The 18,454-nt window shown below is 51.6% G+C and overlaps 3 protein-coding genes across 4 annotated transcripts in view; all 3 read right to left on the bottom strand.

The window, feature by feature from the left end:
* Nucleotides 1-96, bottom strand: part of TAF10 (TATA-box binding protein associated factor 10) — a 1,469-nt gene extending 1,373 nt beyond the window's left edge. Inside the window, exon 1 of the mRNA XM_008055659.2 lies at nt 12-96. Coding sequence (XP_008053850.2) covers nt 12-96 — 85 coding nt within the window. The remainder of the gene's footprint in view (nt 1-11) is intronic.
* Nucleotides 97-345: 249 nt separating this feature from the next.
* TPP1 (tripeptidyl peptidase 1) lies at nt 346-6,909 on the bottom strand. Of its 2 annotated transcripts, XM_008055652.2 has the most exons (13): nt 6,838-6,909; nt 6,651-6,722; nt 6,257-6,396; nt 5,039-5,189; nt 4,718-4,845; nt 4,387-4,565; nt 4,071-4,269; nt 3,770-3,958; nt 3,462-3,531; nt 2,909-3,029; nt 2,640-2,798; nt 2,353-2,478; nt 346-2,180 (listed from the first exon to the last, which is right to left on the bottom strand). In XM_008055652.2, exons 1-13 carry the CDS (start codon nt 6,879-6,881, stop codon nt 2,040-2,042), a joined length of 1,719 nt encoding a protein of 572 aa, XP_008053843.1. In that variant the 5' UTR covers nt 6,882-6,909; the 3' UTR covers nt 346-2,039. The 2 variants fall into 2 exon arrangements, with proteins under 2 accessions (XP_008053843.1, XP_021566863.1); XM_021711188.1 differs by having other exon boundaries at nt 1,420-2,180; nt 6,651-6,844.
* A 2,151-nt stretch (nt 6,910-9,060) lies between these two features.
* DCHS1 (dachsous cadherin-related 1) overlaps nt 9,061-18,454 on the bottom strand; it is a 20,143-nt gene continuing 10,749 nt past the window's right edge. The window contains exons 10-21 of the mRNA XM_021711187.1: nt 18,100-18,449; nt 17,771-18,010; nt 17,567-17,692; nt 16,736-16,945; nt 14,503-15,381; nt 14,269-14,382; nt 13,885-14,096; nt 13,642-13,796; nt 13,319-13,449; nt 12,920-13,203; nt 12,437-12,575; nt 9,061-12,097 (exon numbers count right to left, since the gene is read on the bottom strand). Of these exons, the coding sequence (XP_021566862.1) occupies nt 9,486-12,097; nt 12,437-12,575; nt 12,920-13,203; nt 13,319-13,449; nt 13,642-13,796; nt 13,885-14,096; nt 14,269-14,382; nt 14,503-15,381; nt 16,736-16,945; nt 17,567-17,692; nt 17,771-18,010; nt 18,100-18,449 (5,452 nt within the window). The 3' untranslated portion in view covers nt 9,061-9,485. The remainder of the gene's footprint in view (nt 12,098-12,436; nt 12,576-12,919; nt 13,204-13,318; nt 13,450-13,641; nt 13,797-13,884; nt 14,097-14,268; nt 14,383-14,502; nt 15,382-16,735; nt 16,946-17,566; nt 17,693-17,770; nt 18,011-18,099; nt 18,450-18,454) is intronic.

The raw sequence follows: 18,454 nt of genomic DNA, 5'->3' as shown, positions 1-18,454 counted from the left end.
GGTGGCCAAGCCTTGGCGAACTGTCCTGCAGTCGCCGTTCCACCCTCCCTCGACGTTGCTTCGCGGCGGTTCTGCGGGGTGGAAACCAGAGTACATCCGGGACTGTTCTGCGAGTCTGGGGACGCTCAGAGACCTTGACGTCCCTAGATTATGGATACATCCTTTCCAGTTCCCTTAGTTAGCCCCTGAAGGGTTCGTAGTGGATTAGGAAAGCCCCCGCTCCCCGCCACTGCCCGAGAGGGGAGAGCAGCAGGAGGGCGGTACACTGTGCCACTGGGGGTGGAGAGGGAGCGCTTTTAGCCCGAGTCAACAACATTGCAAAAAGCACAGCAAGTGGAAGCCGTGAGAATTTCAATCAGCAGACATTTATTTAATTCTTATTTGCCAACTCCTGAGCTAGGACCTGGGAATAAAAAGTTACAAAGGGCAGGATTCTAGTCGGTCTTGAGAAGGAGGCAAACAAGTAAACTGGCAACGTCAATACTGTATGGCCATTAGTGCAAGGGAGGAAGGGAATTAACATCTGCCCACTTCTAAGTACCAGGCACTCAATCAGCATTATTCCACTTATTTATTATGAAAGGCAGGTTTTGATATTCCCATTTCACAGATAAGGAAACAGGGTCAGGGAGATAAACTTACTTGCCCAAGGCTCTCTCCTAGTCTATATCAGAACCAACGTTAAAACAGGTTTGGTTTAGAAAATCCACGATTTTTCTGCCATACCCAAATCAACGTTCACAAAACGTTCTGAGCTGAGTCTTAAAAGAATCCCTTAAATCAACCAGGCAGTCGTATCAAGGGTGGTGTTAAAGGAACAAAACAGCTTGAGCAATGGTGAGAGTTCCTTGAGGGTTGGGGAGGGGAGAGGAAAAAGGATTTCTTATTCAGGAACAAATAGCAAGGACGGTTAGTGAGCCATGATGAAATCCTTGAAGAGTTTTTATCAAGAAAATGCCCTGATGGGATTTGCATTTTACTCTGGAAGATGGTGTAGGAACTGGCAGGAAGTAAGGACACTGTTCAAGGACCTTCATAATTCAGGAGATCATATGGCTCTAAGCTAATGTAGTAGCAGTGGGGATGGAGAGAACTGAATAAGTTCTTGATATGGTTAGGAAATATAATTGGAGGGACTTGTGAATTGATAAAGATATATTTAAGAGGTAAAGTCAGTAGGACTTGCTGATTGAAGGTTGAGGGAGAAGTGAAGGAAGTAAGAGTCAAGGATGACACAGGTTTCTGGCTCAGCTAGAAGAAGCATAGCATCATTTACCAAGAAGAAACAATAAATAGAATAGTTGGGGTGGGAAAGGAGGAAGATAAAGTGTTCAGTATCTCACATCTTACATTTGAGGTATCGATCACTACTGTATAGAAAATCTCAATTTAGTGAGATGGTGATGGTTGTAGATGCCAATGATTTGTTCCAGGGGACAGTGAGTAAAGTGGGAAGAGCAAAAGATAAAGGACGGAGAAATGAAGAATACCAGCATTCCGTGAGGAAGCAGAGAAAGAGAAGTCCATGAAGGATAAAGACAGGAGTGGTCAGAGACGTTGAATCCTGGAAGCTAAAGAAGGAGAGGGAGTGGGCAACTATGATGGAAACGCCATAAAGCAAAGATTGGGAAGTGTGTACTGGAGGCCGTTGTTTCTCGGTGTTAGGGTAGGAAAAAGCAAAAGGTGAAAGCAGCCATGTAATTGCAATGAACTGAGGGGTGAATATGAAGTAAAATAGAGAATGCTTTGGAAAAGCCTGGCTGGGAAGAGGAAGATAAAGCGGGGAGGAGGAGACAGCCCCAAAATGCTAGTTATACCATCTTGTTTAGGAACCTGAGGAAGAAACAGGAAGACCTGAGTAGGATGAAGCGTGGCAGCGTTTGAGGTCAAATCAAACTCAGCATTTCAGGGTTAGGGAGATAAGCTGTCTGCAGCAGTCAACAATTAAGGGTTCAGCAGGGCTTCCAACAGGGCGGAGATAAGAGCCTGGACCACCAGCTGCAGGGAGGGGGCGGGCCAGCTCTTCTGGCAGCACAAGGTTAAGGGTTGAGTAGTATCTTCAGCAGAGCTGGGAAGTTGGGCGTTCCCCAGCCTGTCACAGGATCCCAGCCAGGGCCAGAGCAGAAACCCTGACCTTCCACCTCTTCATTCAAACAGGACTCATGGCAGCCATGGGTTACCTAGGGAGGAGGTGGGCATTAGATTGGGCATGCTGATACTAACAGAGTATACCTCCTCACCCTGTATTCACATTTCAGAGGCTGTCCCACACAATCAGAATGGTCCCCAAGTTTATCTTAGCACTTCCCATTGTTGTATGAAAACATCCACACCCTTCCCTTCCACACTTACATCAAAGAGTCCTTCCCCATGCTGCTGGTAGAGCCTTGGGTTGAGAAAGCCAAGAGGGGGGCGGCCACTGAGGATTCTGTGCTCATTAATCAAAGAGAGGAGCCCCCCAAACACTGGAGTGGAAGCCTACAAGGTGAAAGGGCAAGTAGCAGTCAGGAGCTCAGAGTGATTAGATTTTTAGGGAGGGATGTTTGAAGGGATCAGTGGTCTCTAAAGATTGGGGGTTCAGTGCACAAGGTCTTGTGGGTAGTTTTTGAATAGGGGGCTGGAGACAGGCTGATACTCACTGAGGTTCCAGACACCCATGGAATGGGCACACTGTTACTGACTACCCAGTAGCCATCAGAAAGTGCAGCCACATCTGGATAGGCACGACCACTGGCATTGTAGTAACTGGATGGTGGCAGGTGGGGGCTAGAGCTCAGGAACTGGGCTACAGCTTCCTCCTGAAAGGCATTTTTAAGTGAGCATTGGCCTGTGGCCTGCTTAGCAGTCAGAACTGAGGATCCCCCATGCCTACCCTTACCATACATCCAACAAATGTACATATATATACCTGGTATGAAGGCCGTGGGAACACATTGCTGAAGCCACCACCACTGATAAAGTCAACAATCTCATTTGTGACGAGGAAAGGATTCTGGAAGGAGGTGCCTCCCACTGTGGTGACATAGGGGCTGAGGGCAGAAGACATCATTCATATAGTAGAGGACCCAAGGGGACCTCCAAGATGTGTGGGATGGGTGAAGATGGCCTGGGTCTTGCTGGAAGAGCTAAACTATGTGGGAGGCATGTATGTGGAATTAATTAAGAGGTTTTAAACCCTCAAGGCATGACCTCAGATGACTCTGCACACTTTTCTTTACAGAATACCCACCAAATCCTCCACTAAAATGCCTGGGGACTTAGGATGAGGAACAATGTGAATTGTATCCCACTCAGGAGACTTGGGGCCTGGGACCTACAAGAAGAGATGGGGGAGGCAGCAAACAGGACAGGTAAAACTGAGGGCTGAGCCACAGAAACATCTTAATGGGGTCAAGACAAATGTTCTAGATCATGAGGTCACAGGTGAAAGGTTGTGGTAAGTGGTGAGCTGGAGTGCTTACCTGGAGGCAGGGAAGCTAGGACGGAACTTGTGTCTTCCAGAGGTTGACCAACATCCAGCTCCACTGTCACCTGGGAGAGAAACCAAGTTTATCACTCAGAGCTTGGTATGTGGTTTCAGAGGAACCACATACCAAGAGAGGAAATTCAGGTGTCAATTGTTACTGTAGGAGGCCAGGGTGTAGAGGTTAAGTTAGTGGTTTCTGTTGAGGATCTGAAGTCAAACGATGAGTCAGGGGTCACTGTGGGGTCAAAGCTGCCAGGTTGGGGGTGGGGTGTGGGAATGTCTAAGTTTAGGGTAGGAGTTCACCTGAGGCAAAGAGCAGGGTGAGACCCCTAGCGGCAGCCTTCATGAACTCAGTGTTGACTCGTTGGATGTAGGTGCTGCTGAGGGAGTCCTCGTCGTCACCATAGCTCACAGTATGCACATGTGGCAGGACTGACTCATTACTGAGCAGCAGGAGCCACTGCAGGAAGGGCTCTTGTCCCTCATGCCGGCCTGCATTTTTTTTCCATTGAGGGGTTGTCAGGATCCCCCTCCAGCTCAGGCATTCCCTCAGAGATAACACCCACTTCCCCTCTTCTCCCCCAGCCGGTTCCCTTGGTAGTACCAGGGCTACTGTAGACCCAGGTGGAAATGTTGGCACCAGCACTCATCAGGTACTGCACATCTAGACTGGCTTCAATTCCGGCCCGGCCCCGGCCTTGTTGTCCAATCACACGGGCTACTGATGCCTGGTGTGCAAAGTTGCTACCAAAAAGATGCATGAACTCAGCCAGGTCTGATCCATGGAAATACTGCTCCAGGAACTATGGAGGAAGTCAGAGAAGGGATCATAGTAAAAAAGGGTAAGCCCTAGGGTGGTAAAACACTGAGGATACCATGGGAAAGGCTGTGAAGACCCTGGAGCTTTCTGCTTGGCTCACCTGGGCACAGGCCTGACTGTTATTGCTGGTGCCAGAGCCCACATCTTGGGCTGACAAGTTGTATCGCTCACGGATCACGGATGGGGTCACCCCCAGATGCAGGCCCATGTGCCCTGCCACCTGTGGCTCAGGGCGTTGCCTCAGGGATGATGTTGGGGGAAAACGGTGCAGTCCCCCCACTGTAGAGAGGGGTCAGACTTGAGGAAGAGATTTTACAGACTCCAACACCCACCTTACCACTGACCCTACCCCAACCCCCCCCATGACATCTAAACTTCTTCAGCCCCTGGATCTGTCTGCCCCAACTCTCACCAAACCCATTGGGCATTACCAAAGTCCACATGGGGTGCCAAGCCCTGTGGGAGCTGGTAGGAATGTGGGGACCTTACAACATGGGTCTTCGCAGGTCCTCCCACATAATGATGAAACTCAGCTCCAGAGAGCAGCAACTCTGCCTGTCTGGAGGTCAGAGATCAGAGAACAGACGTCAGAAAGCTCGAAACAGAGCAGAGGAGGCTGTCTGAACATCACTGAGCAGTCGGTAATCATCTCCCCATGCATTAGCTCCCATCCACAAGCCCCCAGCAAGCTCTCAACTAGTCTCCCTGATGGGATGATTGGTACCCTCCATGGAGCAATCATTTCCTCTCACCGGACGCTCAGCCAACAAGTCAGAAAGTCCTGTGTGGTCACTGAATGGCAGCTCCAGACTCCAGCTGCCAGGAGCCATTTCTGGACCGTGAGGAGGGTCAGTGGGGATGGCCGGACCAGCTCAGCCACATCCTCTAGGGTTAGGTATTTTCCTGCAGGGATTCAGAAGAGGCTCTTGCCTTCATTCATTGCTTTCCCAAGCTTCCCTCTTTGGACCTCAACTGTGAGACATCAGGACTTTCTAGTGAGCCTGGGACAGGGTAAAGGGGGGTTGTGCAGCTGCAGGATACACTTGAGGGGCAGGAGAGGAAAAGGCTAGAGAGACTTAGAATGCCATGGCCAAGAATATGGATTTACCCCAAAGGCCAGTAAGTTGCAAATGCACCAAAGCATGCACTGCCATGACCATGAAACACAAATGAGGTTAATACATTTAAATTTTCCATTTTAATTTTATCTCCAATAAATGTTTTCAAAAGTTTTGACAGCAATTATAAGATACCTTTTAATTTAGCTCAAATTTTCATACGTGTTGATTTTACATGTAACATGATGGTGAGTCACTACTTCCTGCACAGAGCAATGCACATTACTGCCTGTCTCTTGAGTGAATCTGAGACTGCCCCCCTCCCTCACCTCCACCATTAAAACGCACACATTTTCCCTGGCATGTAGGTCTTTAACCAGGGGAAGGATACAATTCAGTTTAACCCTTGGAGAGACTATTTTGAAGCAGAGTGGGGACTACAGTGGAGGGTGGGTGTGGGGAGGAGACCAGTGAAGGATGAAGGGGCTGGGCAGTAGTCCAGGAATGAATAAACAACCAAGTTGGTCGCAAGGAGGGACTGTGAGAAGTAGACTAACCAAGAAACCTTTTAGGAGTTGGAACTGGCAGCCTTAGTGTCTGAACAGAGAAGAAAATGAGAGTGGATTTGTGGGTGGGAGAAGGAACTTGAGTTGAAAAGCTCCCATATGTACAGATGCTATTTCTCCATTTGCCTGCTAGCTAGTAAACAGTGGAATCAGAATTTGAATCCAGATTTGATCATAAAACCTGTGCTCTGAACCATGTCTGCTTTTAGGTTTCTAGCCCAAGGAACACAGATGTCTGGCAGGCCTTGATACATGATCTTGACATGATCTGCACCATCCCAGGCCTAGCCCAGCCCTGCGTCCCTCTACTGCACCCCCGCTTCTTGTCCCCAATCCCAATAGGCACCATAGTGAGGAGAGCTGGGATCCGACACAGCTTGTACCAGCTCCGAGAGTCTCTCCAGGTTCTGTTGTCTCAGGGCAAAGGTGAGACTCAGCTTTTCCTCAGGGTCCGCTCGGCCCAGGGACACCCAGCCTGGGGGTATCCTGTAGTAGGGACAGGGGTCAGGGACATGACTTGGTTAGGGTGGGGATGGAAAATCACTGGTTATGGGAAGTTTCATTAGGAGCTGAGACTATTCACAGGAGATGAATGATAGGGGACTGAGTCTGGGAATCTGGGGATGAGGCTATGGAGTGGACTCTAGCAGCTGGCATGGGGGTGAGGAAAGCTTGGGACCAGGATGGTAGGTGCAAAACAGAGCATTGAAAAAGGGACAGTCAGTGCTAAGTTAACTCACGTCCTTTGCTGATCAGGCTCCGGGCTGTAACTGCATTTGCCAGAGAGAATGAGGGCAAGGAACCATAGGAGCCTGTAGGGGTGGCAGGTGGGTTTCTGCGGGAGCTGGATTGTCATTGTGTTCCCACCCTCCAACATGTATTCCCTCCAACATGATCCCCTTCTCCCAGGCCTCCCTAATTTCTTACCAGGCTCGGAGTCCCATTCTGCCTTTCTGCAGATCTGCTGTCATGTGACAGATCACATGAGCGCTACATTCCACCACCACCTTTCTGCCTAGTAACTAGTGACGGTGCTGGTGCTGGCTCCTCCCTTGTATGGGTGGTCACGAATGCTGGGCAAGGTTGGGGCTGCTGCTTGGATTCTTCCACTCTGGCCCGTTAAGCACTGGGTAAACCCAGGGCTCCTTACCTGCTGCCTGAGTCTGGGAGTCACCACAAGGGAGTGGGCTCTGGAGGCCCATAGACGAGTTCTTCCTAGCTGTATGGTATCAGGAAAATAGCTTAACGTCTCAATGCCTAGGCTTCTTCATTTATAATACAGAGACTATTATGTTAAAGTGATCTGCCTCAGTGCAGTGAAACAAAAATTCCTTTTTTTTTTTTTGAGTTGGAGTCTCACTCTGTTACCCAGGCTGGAGTGCAGTGGCATCCTCATGGCCACTACAGCCTTGACCTGCTGCTGGGTTCAGGCAGTCCTTCTGCCTCAGCCTTCCAAGTAGCTGGAACCATAGGCATGTGCCACCACGCCTGGCTAATTTTTTGATTTATTGTAGAAACGAGGTCTCACCAATTTGCCCAGACTGTTCTCGAACCCCTGGACTCAGACAGTCCTCTCACCTCCACCTCCGAAAGTGCTGAGATTACAGGCATGAGCGATCGCACCCAGCGTCCAGGAAAAAATTATTTTTCCTCCTTCTTTACACTGTCTCCCTGTATTATCAATCTCATGATCATTTTAGGATTAAATTTATGAGCAGACTGGAGCTTTAGCAAGACCAGGATCCTTTAATTCAAATCAGTTCTGATTTTCAGTGGTCCCCAAGGAAATCCACAATCAGCTGGGGTCCTGTTTATTATGGGTACCCAAGGTTTTTGAGGAAAATAACATTGTTCCAAGAACCATGGAGGAATCTTGCATTATTGTTTAGGGGGTTCAGATGAATAAAACAAATCCAGACTTCTGCTTCTTCCTAATAGTAACTCAAAGCCCTCAAGAATGTTTGAGTTGACCATTTATAATTGAGGTCCTTCCAAGAAGATTTTCAATGAGAGTTAAAACGCTGAGGACTCAGCTTCTTTCTCGGCGTTCTTAAGATTTCTTTCTTCCAAAATTCCATATGGAAGAGGGTGTCAGCAGTGTCATTTTAACTTCCAAAGTCATTAATCCAGTACTTATGTAAAATCCCTTGGTTTGACCTCAATTATCTTTGAGATACATCCATCCCCTTCCATCTCTCTAATCTTGCTGTTGTCCTACAGGCCGTTGATATCTATTGTAATATAGATTATATCCCCATTCTGAGAATTTTGGCACCTAGCCTTTCTATCCACCCTGACTTCTGCTATCATTTGACTTAGATGATCAAAATATCTTGGTAAGAAACCCATTCAACACCCTAACCTCCCATTTCTTTAATCTCACCAAACCCAATGAGCATTACCTTCACTTCACCTAAGCAAACCAGTCCCATGACTATACCTTGGTCCTACCATCTCTTAGAATTGCTCTACCTTTGAAACTATAATTATAGCATCCTTTCTTAAACTATAACCTTATGTTCTTTCAAGCTATTGCATTTCCACACGCCCATTAAAATTAATCTTCCTCCTGTCCCTTGACCCCGCTACTTTCCTCAGAACCAAACATTTCCCATGGAGCTGGGACCCTGGAACTATATTTACTAGCTAGCACCCATGCTCTGAAACCCCTCTCATTGATCACATTCTTCTTTACAATTTCCTCAATCCGATGAACTCCTCAAGCATTGGTTGATCTTGTTTCCCTCACAGCCTGGCTCTCCCAAAAAACAGTCTACATGATGGTTCCCACATCTTGTTCTGTGAAACTGAAATTCTGCACTGAGATAAAGCAGGCAAACCACTGGCAGAGACTGACATGGCAAAGGCTCAACAAATGCGAGCTCTTATTATAATGTGGATATTTAGTGGTACAAGAAAAACAAATAAACCATCTGGCTGGTCTTTTTTAAGACCCTCAGGCTGGTCATTCCCAAGGTCCCACCCCACCCAAATGAAGAGTTGTTATAATCAGGCTCAGGAGAGGCTCCTGAACTCCTACTGCCATCCCCACTCTGGATGCCACATGTCCACCACCCCTCTGCACCTCCTGAGATGTCCACAATTCTGTGCCAGGGGTCTTCCAGTCACCCCACAGAACAGAGCCGGAGACTGGATACAAACTGCAGTTTATTAAGGCTCCAGAGTGAGAATTGGCACTTGGTTCTGGGCAGGGGCAGGGGTGTCAGTGGAACCCAAAGGAGCTGGGTCCAAAGACATTGGAGGGACCTCCTCCATTTCCCACCCCCCAATAAATAAAGTCTCAGCTCCATCTCAGGATGCTGGCACAGGGCAGTAAGCCCTCACCTCCTTCATATTTCTCCCCACATTGGGAACTGGCCACAGGTAAGTCACCAATAGGCCTCTGTGATCCTAGTGCTCTGAAGGGGCTGGGGAGTTTGAAGTGAAGAGCTGGGGGCTGGTGGCGGCCTCCCCGTGGCCAGTCATGGTCGGAGGCTGCCCAGGGCAGGCTCAGAATGGGGCCTGCATTGGGGACACTGTGCGCATCCCAGGTCAGAGCCCAGCCTGGGCCACAGCTAGATGTGCAGCTCCGTGTCATCAGGCGGCTCCAGGCCGGGCTCTGCACTGAGTGCTGAGGCTGAGGGACCCTGGGCCACTCCAAATGGTGAGACAACAGGTGAGCGAGCAGCCAGAGGTGACAGAGAGGGTGAGAAGCTGGGGGACATGGCAGCTGAGGACAGGGAGCCCTCGTGGCTGATGGGGGAGCGGTGAGAGGCTGGTGGGAAGATGGCCCGGGCTGCAGTGGTGCTTGCTGGCTTGGGGGGCACAGACTTGGCTCCTGGGTGGGCCACGGCAGTGATGAGGGGTGGTGGGTCAATACGAGGAGCTGGGGGACACGGCCGAGCTTCATCCTTGAGCCGAGCAATCTCTGTGAAGACACTGGCTAGTGGCTGGAACTGAGGGCACCAACTCAGCAGGTAGTCCCAGTTATAGCTGCCACGGAGCTCCTCCTCGCCAGCCACAATGGCTGTCAGTGCACCTGCCACACATGGTTTGCCATCTGCTGGAAAGCCATAGTCCCCAGTGGGTGCAGGGCTCAGGCCACAGCCCCCCAGGAAGGCTGTGGCAGTGGCTGGGGGCCCCTCCTCTCGGTACAGAGTGGCTCCTGCACCTGGAAGCAGCAGCCCTGCTTTTCGGCCCTTATACCAGGTGTCAGGGGCAGGTGGCTCACAGGATGTGTCACTCAGTCCATCTGCATCCTGCTGGATGCCCGAGTCAGGGCCACGGGCAGCCAGAGAGGAGGCTACACTGGCCACACGGGGGAACTCATTGATCATGCGGATCTCGTCATCCTCCGCAGCCTCTGCTGAGCCTCGACCACTTGAGTGTGAAGGGTCCAGGGAGCCACCACGGGGATAGGGTCCTCCAGCTCCTGGCCCACCATAGCTGGGAAGAGTCTGGTGATATAGATGCTCTGAGGGTGGTGGACTGGGTGGCTCCCGGCCCAGCTTCTGCAGAGAGCCACTGGCTAGGGGCGCTGCCTGTGACATTGGGCCAGGGGCTGCCTCAGCCTTGCGGCTACGGGCCCGAATGAGTCCTAGGACCAGGGCTGCCAGTGCAAGCACCACCACAACTCCCAAGGAGGCAGCCACAGCTCCCACCAATAGCAGGTTGAGGTCAGGTGCCAGGCCAAGTGCAGTGTGGGTGATATCCACGGTCACAGGCACTGTGGCACTTCGGGAACCAGGCAGAGGCCCCCGTGCTACCACCTCCAGCCTCAGCTCCCGTGGTGCCTCACGCCGAGTCCGGCCCCCACCCCCGGAGGTGGCTGCTCCACTGCCTGGTGCCCGACTATCTACCTGCAGGTACAGGGCACCTGTAGTCTGGTTGATACCAAAATAGGGGGAAGAGGTGGCCAGGGAATAGAGAACAAGGCCATCGGCACCCCCATCCTCATCTGTGGCCTGTACATGACCCAGACTGTGACCACGACGGGCGCCTTCTGGCACTTGGAAGTGGAAAGCTGGAGCCAGGAATACGGGGTCATATTCATCCTCTCCAGTCACCAGCACTGACACAGTAACAGAGGCTGAGAGATTCCCAGCATCGGCAGCACCCACCAGCAGCCAGAAGCTTCCTGTGTGCTCATAGTCAAAGGGCACGCGTGCACGCAACTCCCCCGTTGAGCTGTTCAGTGCAAATGCCTCACGGCCCTCAGGCCCTGGTCCAGCCTCCAACAGGCTATAGCGGAGCCTCCCAAAAGCCCCAGCATCCCCATCGATCGCATGCAGAGTGGTCACCAGAGTGCCTGGAGGCTGGTTCTCTGCCAGGCTGGTGCTGAACAAGTTCAGTGGGAAAGCTGGGCCATGGTCATTCACATCTTGGACCTCGACTGTCACTGGTGCCAAAGCAAAGTGTGCACCAGCGGGGTCAGCAGCTTGGACTACAAGCTGATGTTGAGCCTGGGTCTCACAGTCCAGGGTGTGGGCCAGTCGCAAGGCGCCTGAGCTCTCATCCAGCTCAAAGAGCCCCAGTGGGTCGCCTGAACTGACGGTGAAATGCACAAGGCCATGAGGGCCAGGGTCAGCATCAGAGGCCTCCACACGTAGCAGCTCAGCTCCAACAGGCGTGTCCTCGGGTACTGCCACACGGTAGGATGCTTGGGTAAAGACAGGAGGGTTGTCATTGACATCTAGTACAGTGACAGTGACGGGCACGGTTGAGCTGCGGGGTGGCTGCCCCCGGTCGGCTGCAGCCACAGTTAGATTGTACTGTGTCAGACTTTCAAAATCTAAAGCTTCAAGCAACACCAAGCAGCCCAGTGCCTGGGGTCCTAGTCCAACACCCTCCCCAGCCTCAGCCAGCCGGGGTTCCAACTGGAAGACTCGGCCACGGTTGCCACTGATGATGCTGTAGTCCACAACGGCATGGATGCGGCTTCTGTCAGCATCTGTGGCCTCCAGGGTGAGCAGGGTGGAGCCAGGGGGCAGATCTTCAGTCACAGCCACACGGTAGTGCGGCAATGTAAAGCTTGGGGCATGGTCATTCTGGTCCTGCAGTTGCACATGCACTGTGGCTTGTGTTGCTCGGCCTGGAGCCCCATGGTCCTGTGCTTCCAGAACCACATCCACCACTCCTGGCCCCTCATGGCCCAAGGCCACTGTTCCCACTGTTGTGAACAGGGTCCCTGAGATGAGAAGGAAAGAGAAAAAAACATGTATTCAGTAGAGGCTGTAGTTGATCAGAAGAGTGACCCTTCAGAGCCTAGGAAATGGCTTTGGCAGACAGACTCCAAGGAACGGCCAGTGTGCCAGAAGATTGTGGGATGGCTTCAAGGATTCAAAGCTTAGGGAACGGCTTCTAGACATACCATCAAGAAAGGGCTTATAATAAAGTCGGAGGGGAGAAAGTGTCCTCCCTGAGTCAGAGATACAGGAGTCAAAAGTTTGAGTAACAAATTCTAGGAAAGAGGTCAGAACATGGCCCAACAAAGTCAAAGACAGGGCAGATTCAGGGAAAGACGCACCATTGTTGGGGTCAACACTGAAGCCCTCAGCAGGCGAAGCCAGGTGGTAGGTGATGTGACCGTTGGCACCTGAGTCCCGGTCAGTGGCAGAGACGGAGAAAATAGCACTACCTGGGGGTGTGTGCTCAAGCAGCGACACCTGAGGTATGAGGAAGAGTATTCAAAACCAAACTTCCCAGTGGCCCTGCTGCCCACTCAACCTGTGCTGTGCAGTTTGATCCCATGAGCCCTGCTTGACATCCATTCCAGCCTGTAGCCCATACTTCATAGTATTCAAATGGCCCACCTGCTCCCCTTTCTGGGCACAAGATGCAAAAATATGGACATAGTCCACAGGACTTGGAAGGCTTGTCTGAGATGGCACCCTCCCATCCCCAGATGAGCTCCAACATCCAGCCCACCTCAGCTGTTTCTAACTCTGACACTTTCCTCCAACAAGTACAACCCTGGGGCCAGGTGTGGGGGCATTCGGGGTGTAAATACCTGGTAGAGGCTCTGTGAGAAGGCAGGTGCATTGTCATTGACATCCTCCACAAGCACCGTGAGGTTGGCATGGCCCTCGTGAGGCCCATCATGTGCCAGTAGCTGCAGGTGGTAGCGGTCACACTGCTCAAAATCCAGGGGGCCCGTGAGAGAGACGCGGCCTCCATAGCGGCCAACACTAAAGGGATCTTGGGGCCCAGATGGGCTGAGCACATACCACAGCACTGGTCCTGAGTCCACATCATTCCCTGTTACCTGTGCAATCTCTGAGCCCAATAACGCATCTGCAATACAAGGGGCAAGTGTGTTTGGCATGGTCCAAGGCATCCCCAGACCCCCAGAGTGGGGAATAGTGCTTTTCTGTCACATTTTATACCTCTCACTTTACCCAGCCCTCACCTTCCAATACTCGGAGCTCCCAGGGCTGAGGGATGGTGGGACGGTTGTCATTGGTGTCGATGACCATCACCGTCAGAGTAGCTGAGCCCACCAGGGCTGGGCTTCCTCTGTCTGTGGCCATCAGTACCAGCCTGGATATAAGAAACAATCATCGGGTGGTGCATGGGGATAAGGGGAAAGCCTGAGTAGGGCTAAGAGGACTCAGAATGGAGCTTGAGGTTGGGAATTCAAGGCCTGGCTTAGGGACTTAGGGGGATGCAAGGCAGGGTTTGAAACTGGACAGATCCAGGATGGGGTCTCAGGTCCACAGGGCCAGGCCTCACCGTGTTTCGGCCCAAATCTCACGGTCCAAGATGGCTGTGGTAGTGATAGTGCCTGTGGCTGGGTCTACGTGGAACAATCCCCGTGCTGGCTGGGACGCAGCCAGACTGTAGGAGATCTGTCCTCCGGAGCCTTGATCCAGGTCATCTGCCTCCACCTGGGGAGGGTAGGAGGCTGCTGGCACAGGCCTGGCCATAGACAAGTATGATCAGCCCTACCCCCCATCTTGCCATCACACCCCACACCTGCAGCAAGGGCCCCTCCAAGGGCCGGGACTCAGGCAGGAAGGCCACATAGTGGGGCCGCAGGAAACGGGGAGCATTGTCATTGGCATCTTGCAGGGTCAGGGTCAGCACAGAGAAGGCAAAGGCTCCTCCACTCTCTGCCTGCAGCACCAGTCGCAGCCGGGGGCTCACCTCAAAGTCCAGCCCCTCTGCAGAGCGAACCGTGATGGCTCCTGGGGGGTGGAAGAATGCATCACTGACAGCCCCCTTTAGTTGTCCTGGAGTCTCCCTCTCTGAGGCCCCCTACTCAAGGGCAGCCCTTCCCTAATCAAAGCCCCCTCTGGCCCAAAGGAGCTTCTTCCTCAGGAATCTATCCTTCACAAAGCCGCTGGTCCAATCCCTTACCTGTACTAGGTTGGATGGAGAACGTCCCTTTTTCATTCCCACTGAGAATGCTGTAGGTGATGGGTCCATTTGAACCCCCTGCGTGGACAGCCTTAGGGGAGACAATAGGAGTCCCTGCAGAGAGGAAGGTATTGGTTGGACTGTGAGCACTAGAGAGAGTTTGGGGGACATTTTCAGGGAGTAACTCCAGCCCATACAGAGATAAAAATCTGGGAGACATGTCTGGGTACCCACCTGGGGGTGCATTCTCACGGAGTGTAGCCTCACTACTTGCCCGGGGAAAGCGGGGTCCACGCTCAGATTCCCCCTGCAGTCCAACAATGATCACACCAGTGGCAGAGCGAGCTGGACGGCCAAGGTCGGTAGCCACAACAAAGAGGACACGATCCCGGGGGCCCAGAGCTACAGGGGAGCGGGCCACACGAATTTCTCCAGTGTAGGAATCCACAGTGGTGCCAGGGGGTGGTGTGCCTGCCAGCCGGTACAGAATAGAGGCATTGGCACCAGCATCCCGATCTTCAGCTCGCAGTGTGGCTAGAGCCAGGGTTGGGGTACTGAGGCTGGGGCCTGGGCGGGGCAAGCGCAGGCGTAGAGGACTGGTGGGGAAGGTGGGTGCATGATCGTTGACATCACGCACTGTGATGGTGACAGGCACTGTGGTGCTCAGGGGTCCAGCAGCTGCACCATCCACTGCACTCACAGAAAAGGTGTAGCTGGGACACTGTTCTCTGTCCAGGGTTGCAGCTGTGCGCAGCTCCCCAGAACTGGGCTCCAGCAGAAAGGCTCCTGCAGTACCTGCACCCAGGTAGTAGGTCACACGGCCATTGGCCCCAGCATCAGGGTCATGAGCCTGTAGCTGCAGCAGCAAGGTCCCTGCAGGCACATCCTCAGGCACCTCCACAGAGTAGGCAGGCACAGGAAAGGCTGGAGCATGGTCATTAGCATCCAGCACTGTCACTGTCACAAGGAGAGTAGCACTGAGAGCTGGCTGGCCTCCATCCCGGGCCTCTATCCTCAGCTGAAATGCTGGCTCCACCTCACGGTCTAGTGGCCTCATGGTACCAAATTCCCCAGAGGCAAGATCTAGGACAAAGGCTCCTGAAGGATCTCCATCTACAGAGAAAGGCATACACACATAAACATACATGTGTCATGGGAATCATCCATAGCGACCTATCACAGAAACAAAGAACTGAATTCCACATGTTCTCACTTGTAAGTGCAACCTAAACATTAATCACAATAGCACAAGAGAAGGATCTGCCGTCTCAGGACACTGCCTGGGGAGAAAAGAAGGTGGGGGGCACATAACAACACAAAGCGTACCTGATCCTAAACCAGGGGAAGTGAGGATCAGTTGGAGCCCCAAACTTCACCTGCACATACATTACCCATGTACTTAATCCTGACTTGTACCCTATATTTTATAATTAAATAAAGTAAAAAAAAAATACATATGTCATGGGGTTGGGGGTGATTTACAGACAACAGCAGAGAGAGAGAGAGAGAGAGAGAGAGAGAGAGAGAGAGACAGAGAGACAGAGAGACAGAGGGAGAATGTATGCATGTGTGACTGGGAGAAAGGCAGCGAGACAGAAATAGAAAACCCACATTAAAATGAACAAAAAAGAAACATAGACCATAAAGAAAGATACTATAAAGCAGTCGTTATCACTCAGTGGGTAATTTCTGGGAACCCCTAGAAGTCCCCTGAGACCCTTCCATGCACATAAGATCAAAAATATTTTCATAGCACTACTAAGACATTATATGCATTTTCATTCTCATTATCTAACAAATGTGCAGTAGAATTTGCAGATGCTACATGACATGCGATGATATCATCTCTCGGTTAATAGAATGTGTAATTATGTATTCTCGTGTTTTCTAGAGTATTCTAGAAAGTTTAGAACATGAAAATGTGTGTTTTCAGAGATTCAGTTTGTGCGGGTTACCTTCAGTTATGCCTGCTATAATCTTGAAACCTCATTACTGTCCAACAAATTGTCATCTGAAATCTTAACATTTCTTTGTACTTATGTAGAAATACCAGCAAGCAGTATACTTCATTGGCTTATTTCACAATCGTATTTTAAAATTGTCTCAGTTTTAATATCTAATTCAGTAAATATTGATATAATCCACATAAAAAGTCTCTAGAGTTCTCAAAGATTAAGAACTTGAAGTATTCCTGAGACCAAAAAGTTTGAGAATGACTTCTCTACAGGGAGAGACAAATGAGAAAGAAAAGAAATAGGATGATAAAAACAGAGATAGAGAGAGAGAAAGAGCTGGAGAGGCATAGAAAGAGATACCTAGATACACCGATACATGCAAGAAAAAAAGTGGAAGACATAAGAAGAGGGGAAAGGAGACCTAGGCACACTGAGTGCGGCTGACAGCGGCAAACAAGGAGCAAGAACCAGGCAAGTGGGTGCTGGGTTAGTGAGTGTGGGATGGCTCTTACCTAGGATGCGGTATTGTAGCTGTCCGTTGGCTCCCACATCTGGGTCAGAGGCCCGAAGTATGGTGAGGGTCTGGGGGTCCTGGCCCTCGGGGACCTCCAGGGAGAGGTGGGCACTCCCAAAGGTTGGTGCATGGTCATTCTCATCCTCCACAGCCACACGCACTGTGACATGAGTTAACTGCGGGGGCGAGCCTCCATCCCGGGCATACACTGTGGGGAAGCAAAATGAGGTCTAGCCTGCTCTCATCCGATAGAAAAACCCATACCACATGTGTTCATACCTGTTCACTAGGTGCACACACAAACCAGAAAATGTACACCTCTCCACACGCCCAGGCATATACATGCATGCATAAACATACGTGTGTCAGAAGATGTTCTTTTCCTTCCCACCTCCCATGCTTGGTGCATGCAAGATATATCCTGGATTAATGGTGGTGTAACTCAAAGACACTAAATGAGGTATCAAAACATCTAGGTTCAAGTCCCAGCTCTGCCATTTCCAAGCTACATTAGCCTGAGCAAGTGACTTGACCTCTCTATGCTTAATATCAATATGCTCCTTGTTAAATAGCTGCAGTATCTGAGGGATGCTAAAAGGCATAGCTGTGACATTATGCATTTAAAAGCTTTTGTGATCATAGTTGCGACAGCCTAGAAATCAGTTCACCTTACACAATGCCGAACTCTTGATTCCCCAAAAGAGTCCATAAATATAACCATAGCTATGCTGAACTTCTAGAAGGTAGTACTTAGGAGGTTCTACCCATATAACACTCAAGTTTATACTACCTCAGACTCTTGAGGCCTTGGGGTCCTGTTAATATGTACCTGTCAGATTGATCTCTTCCTGCTCCTCCCTATCCAGAGCCCGCAGAGTCGTGAGAACTCCAGTGTGAGGGTCCAGGGAGAAGCTTTCGCCAGAGATGCCTCCATAAGTCACTTGCCCATTGGCCCCTGGGGAGCAACAGCATGGAGGGTGATTAGAGGGCAAATATGCCCTTTCTCGTCCCAGTCCATCCCTCCAGATCTTACCCAGATCGGGGTCGGTTGCCTGAAGAGTGAGCAGAGATGTGCCAGGCGGGCTGTTCTCACGCAAGAGGACGCTGTACTCCTGCTGCTGGAAGGCAGGTGCCTCATCGTTGACGTCAGCGACACTGACAGTCAGAACTTGCGTGGCCGAGCGTGGTGGGGAGCCATGGTCGGAGGCCACCACGGTCAGTATGTGCTCAGCTCGCTGTTCGCGGTCCAAGGGCCGCACCACGAACAGCGCTCCTACGTGAGGGGTAAGGCGGGTGGGTGGAAACCTGCACGCCCTCCACATCAGCACCCTCCTCACCCTCAATCCCAGGCCCAACTCTCACCAGTACTTGAGTGTAGCCGGAAGTGGCCATCTCCTCCAGCTGCCAGGCGATAGGACACACGAGCGGCCTCGCCCAGGTCCGGGTCCCGGGCTACCACGTGCAGCGCCGCGGGCCCGGGCGGCTGGTCCTCCGGGAGGCGCACACGTGAGGGTGAGGCGAAGACAGGCTCATTGTCATTCTCATCTGTGACAAAGACGCGCGCAGAAACGCGCGCTGCGCGGCGGCGGCTGGCATTGGCGGGCCGGTCGGTGGCCTCCACGAGCAGCAACATCGCTGGTGTGGTCTCCCGATCTAGGCCGTGCGGAGCGCTGAGCGCCCCGGTACGCGCGTCCAGGCGCAGCGCGGGCGCGGGCGG

The sequence above is a fragment of the Carlito syrichta genome, unplaced genomic scaffold (genome assembly GCF_000164805.1).
Source record: "Carlito syrichta isolate Samal-C Ts95f unplaced genomic scaffold, Tarsius_syrichta-2.0.1 Scaffold301909, whole genome shotgun sequence".
Classification (NCBI taxonomy): domain Eukaryota; kingdom Metazoa; phylum Chordata; class Mammalia; order Primates; family Tarsiidae; genus Carlito; species Carlito syrichta.
Note: the sequence above shows the minus strand (reverse complement) of the source record. Positions and strands in the feature narration are given on the sequence as shown.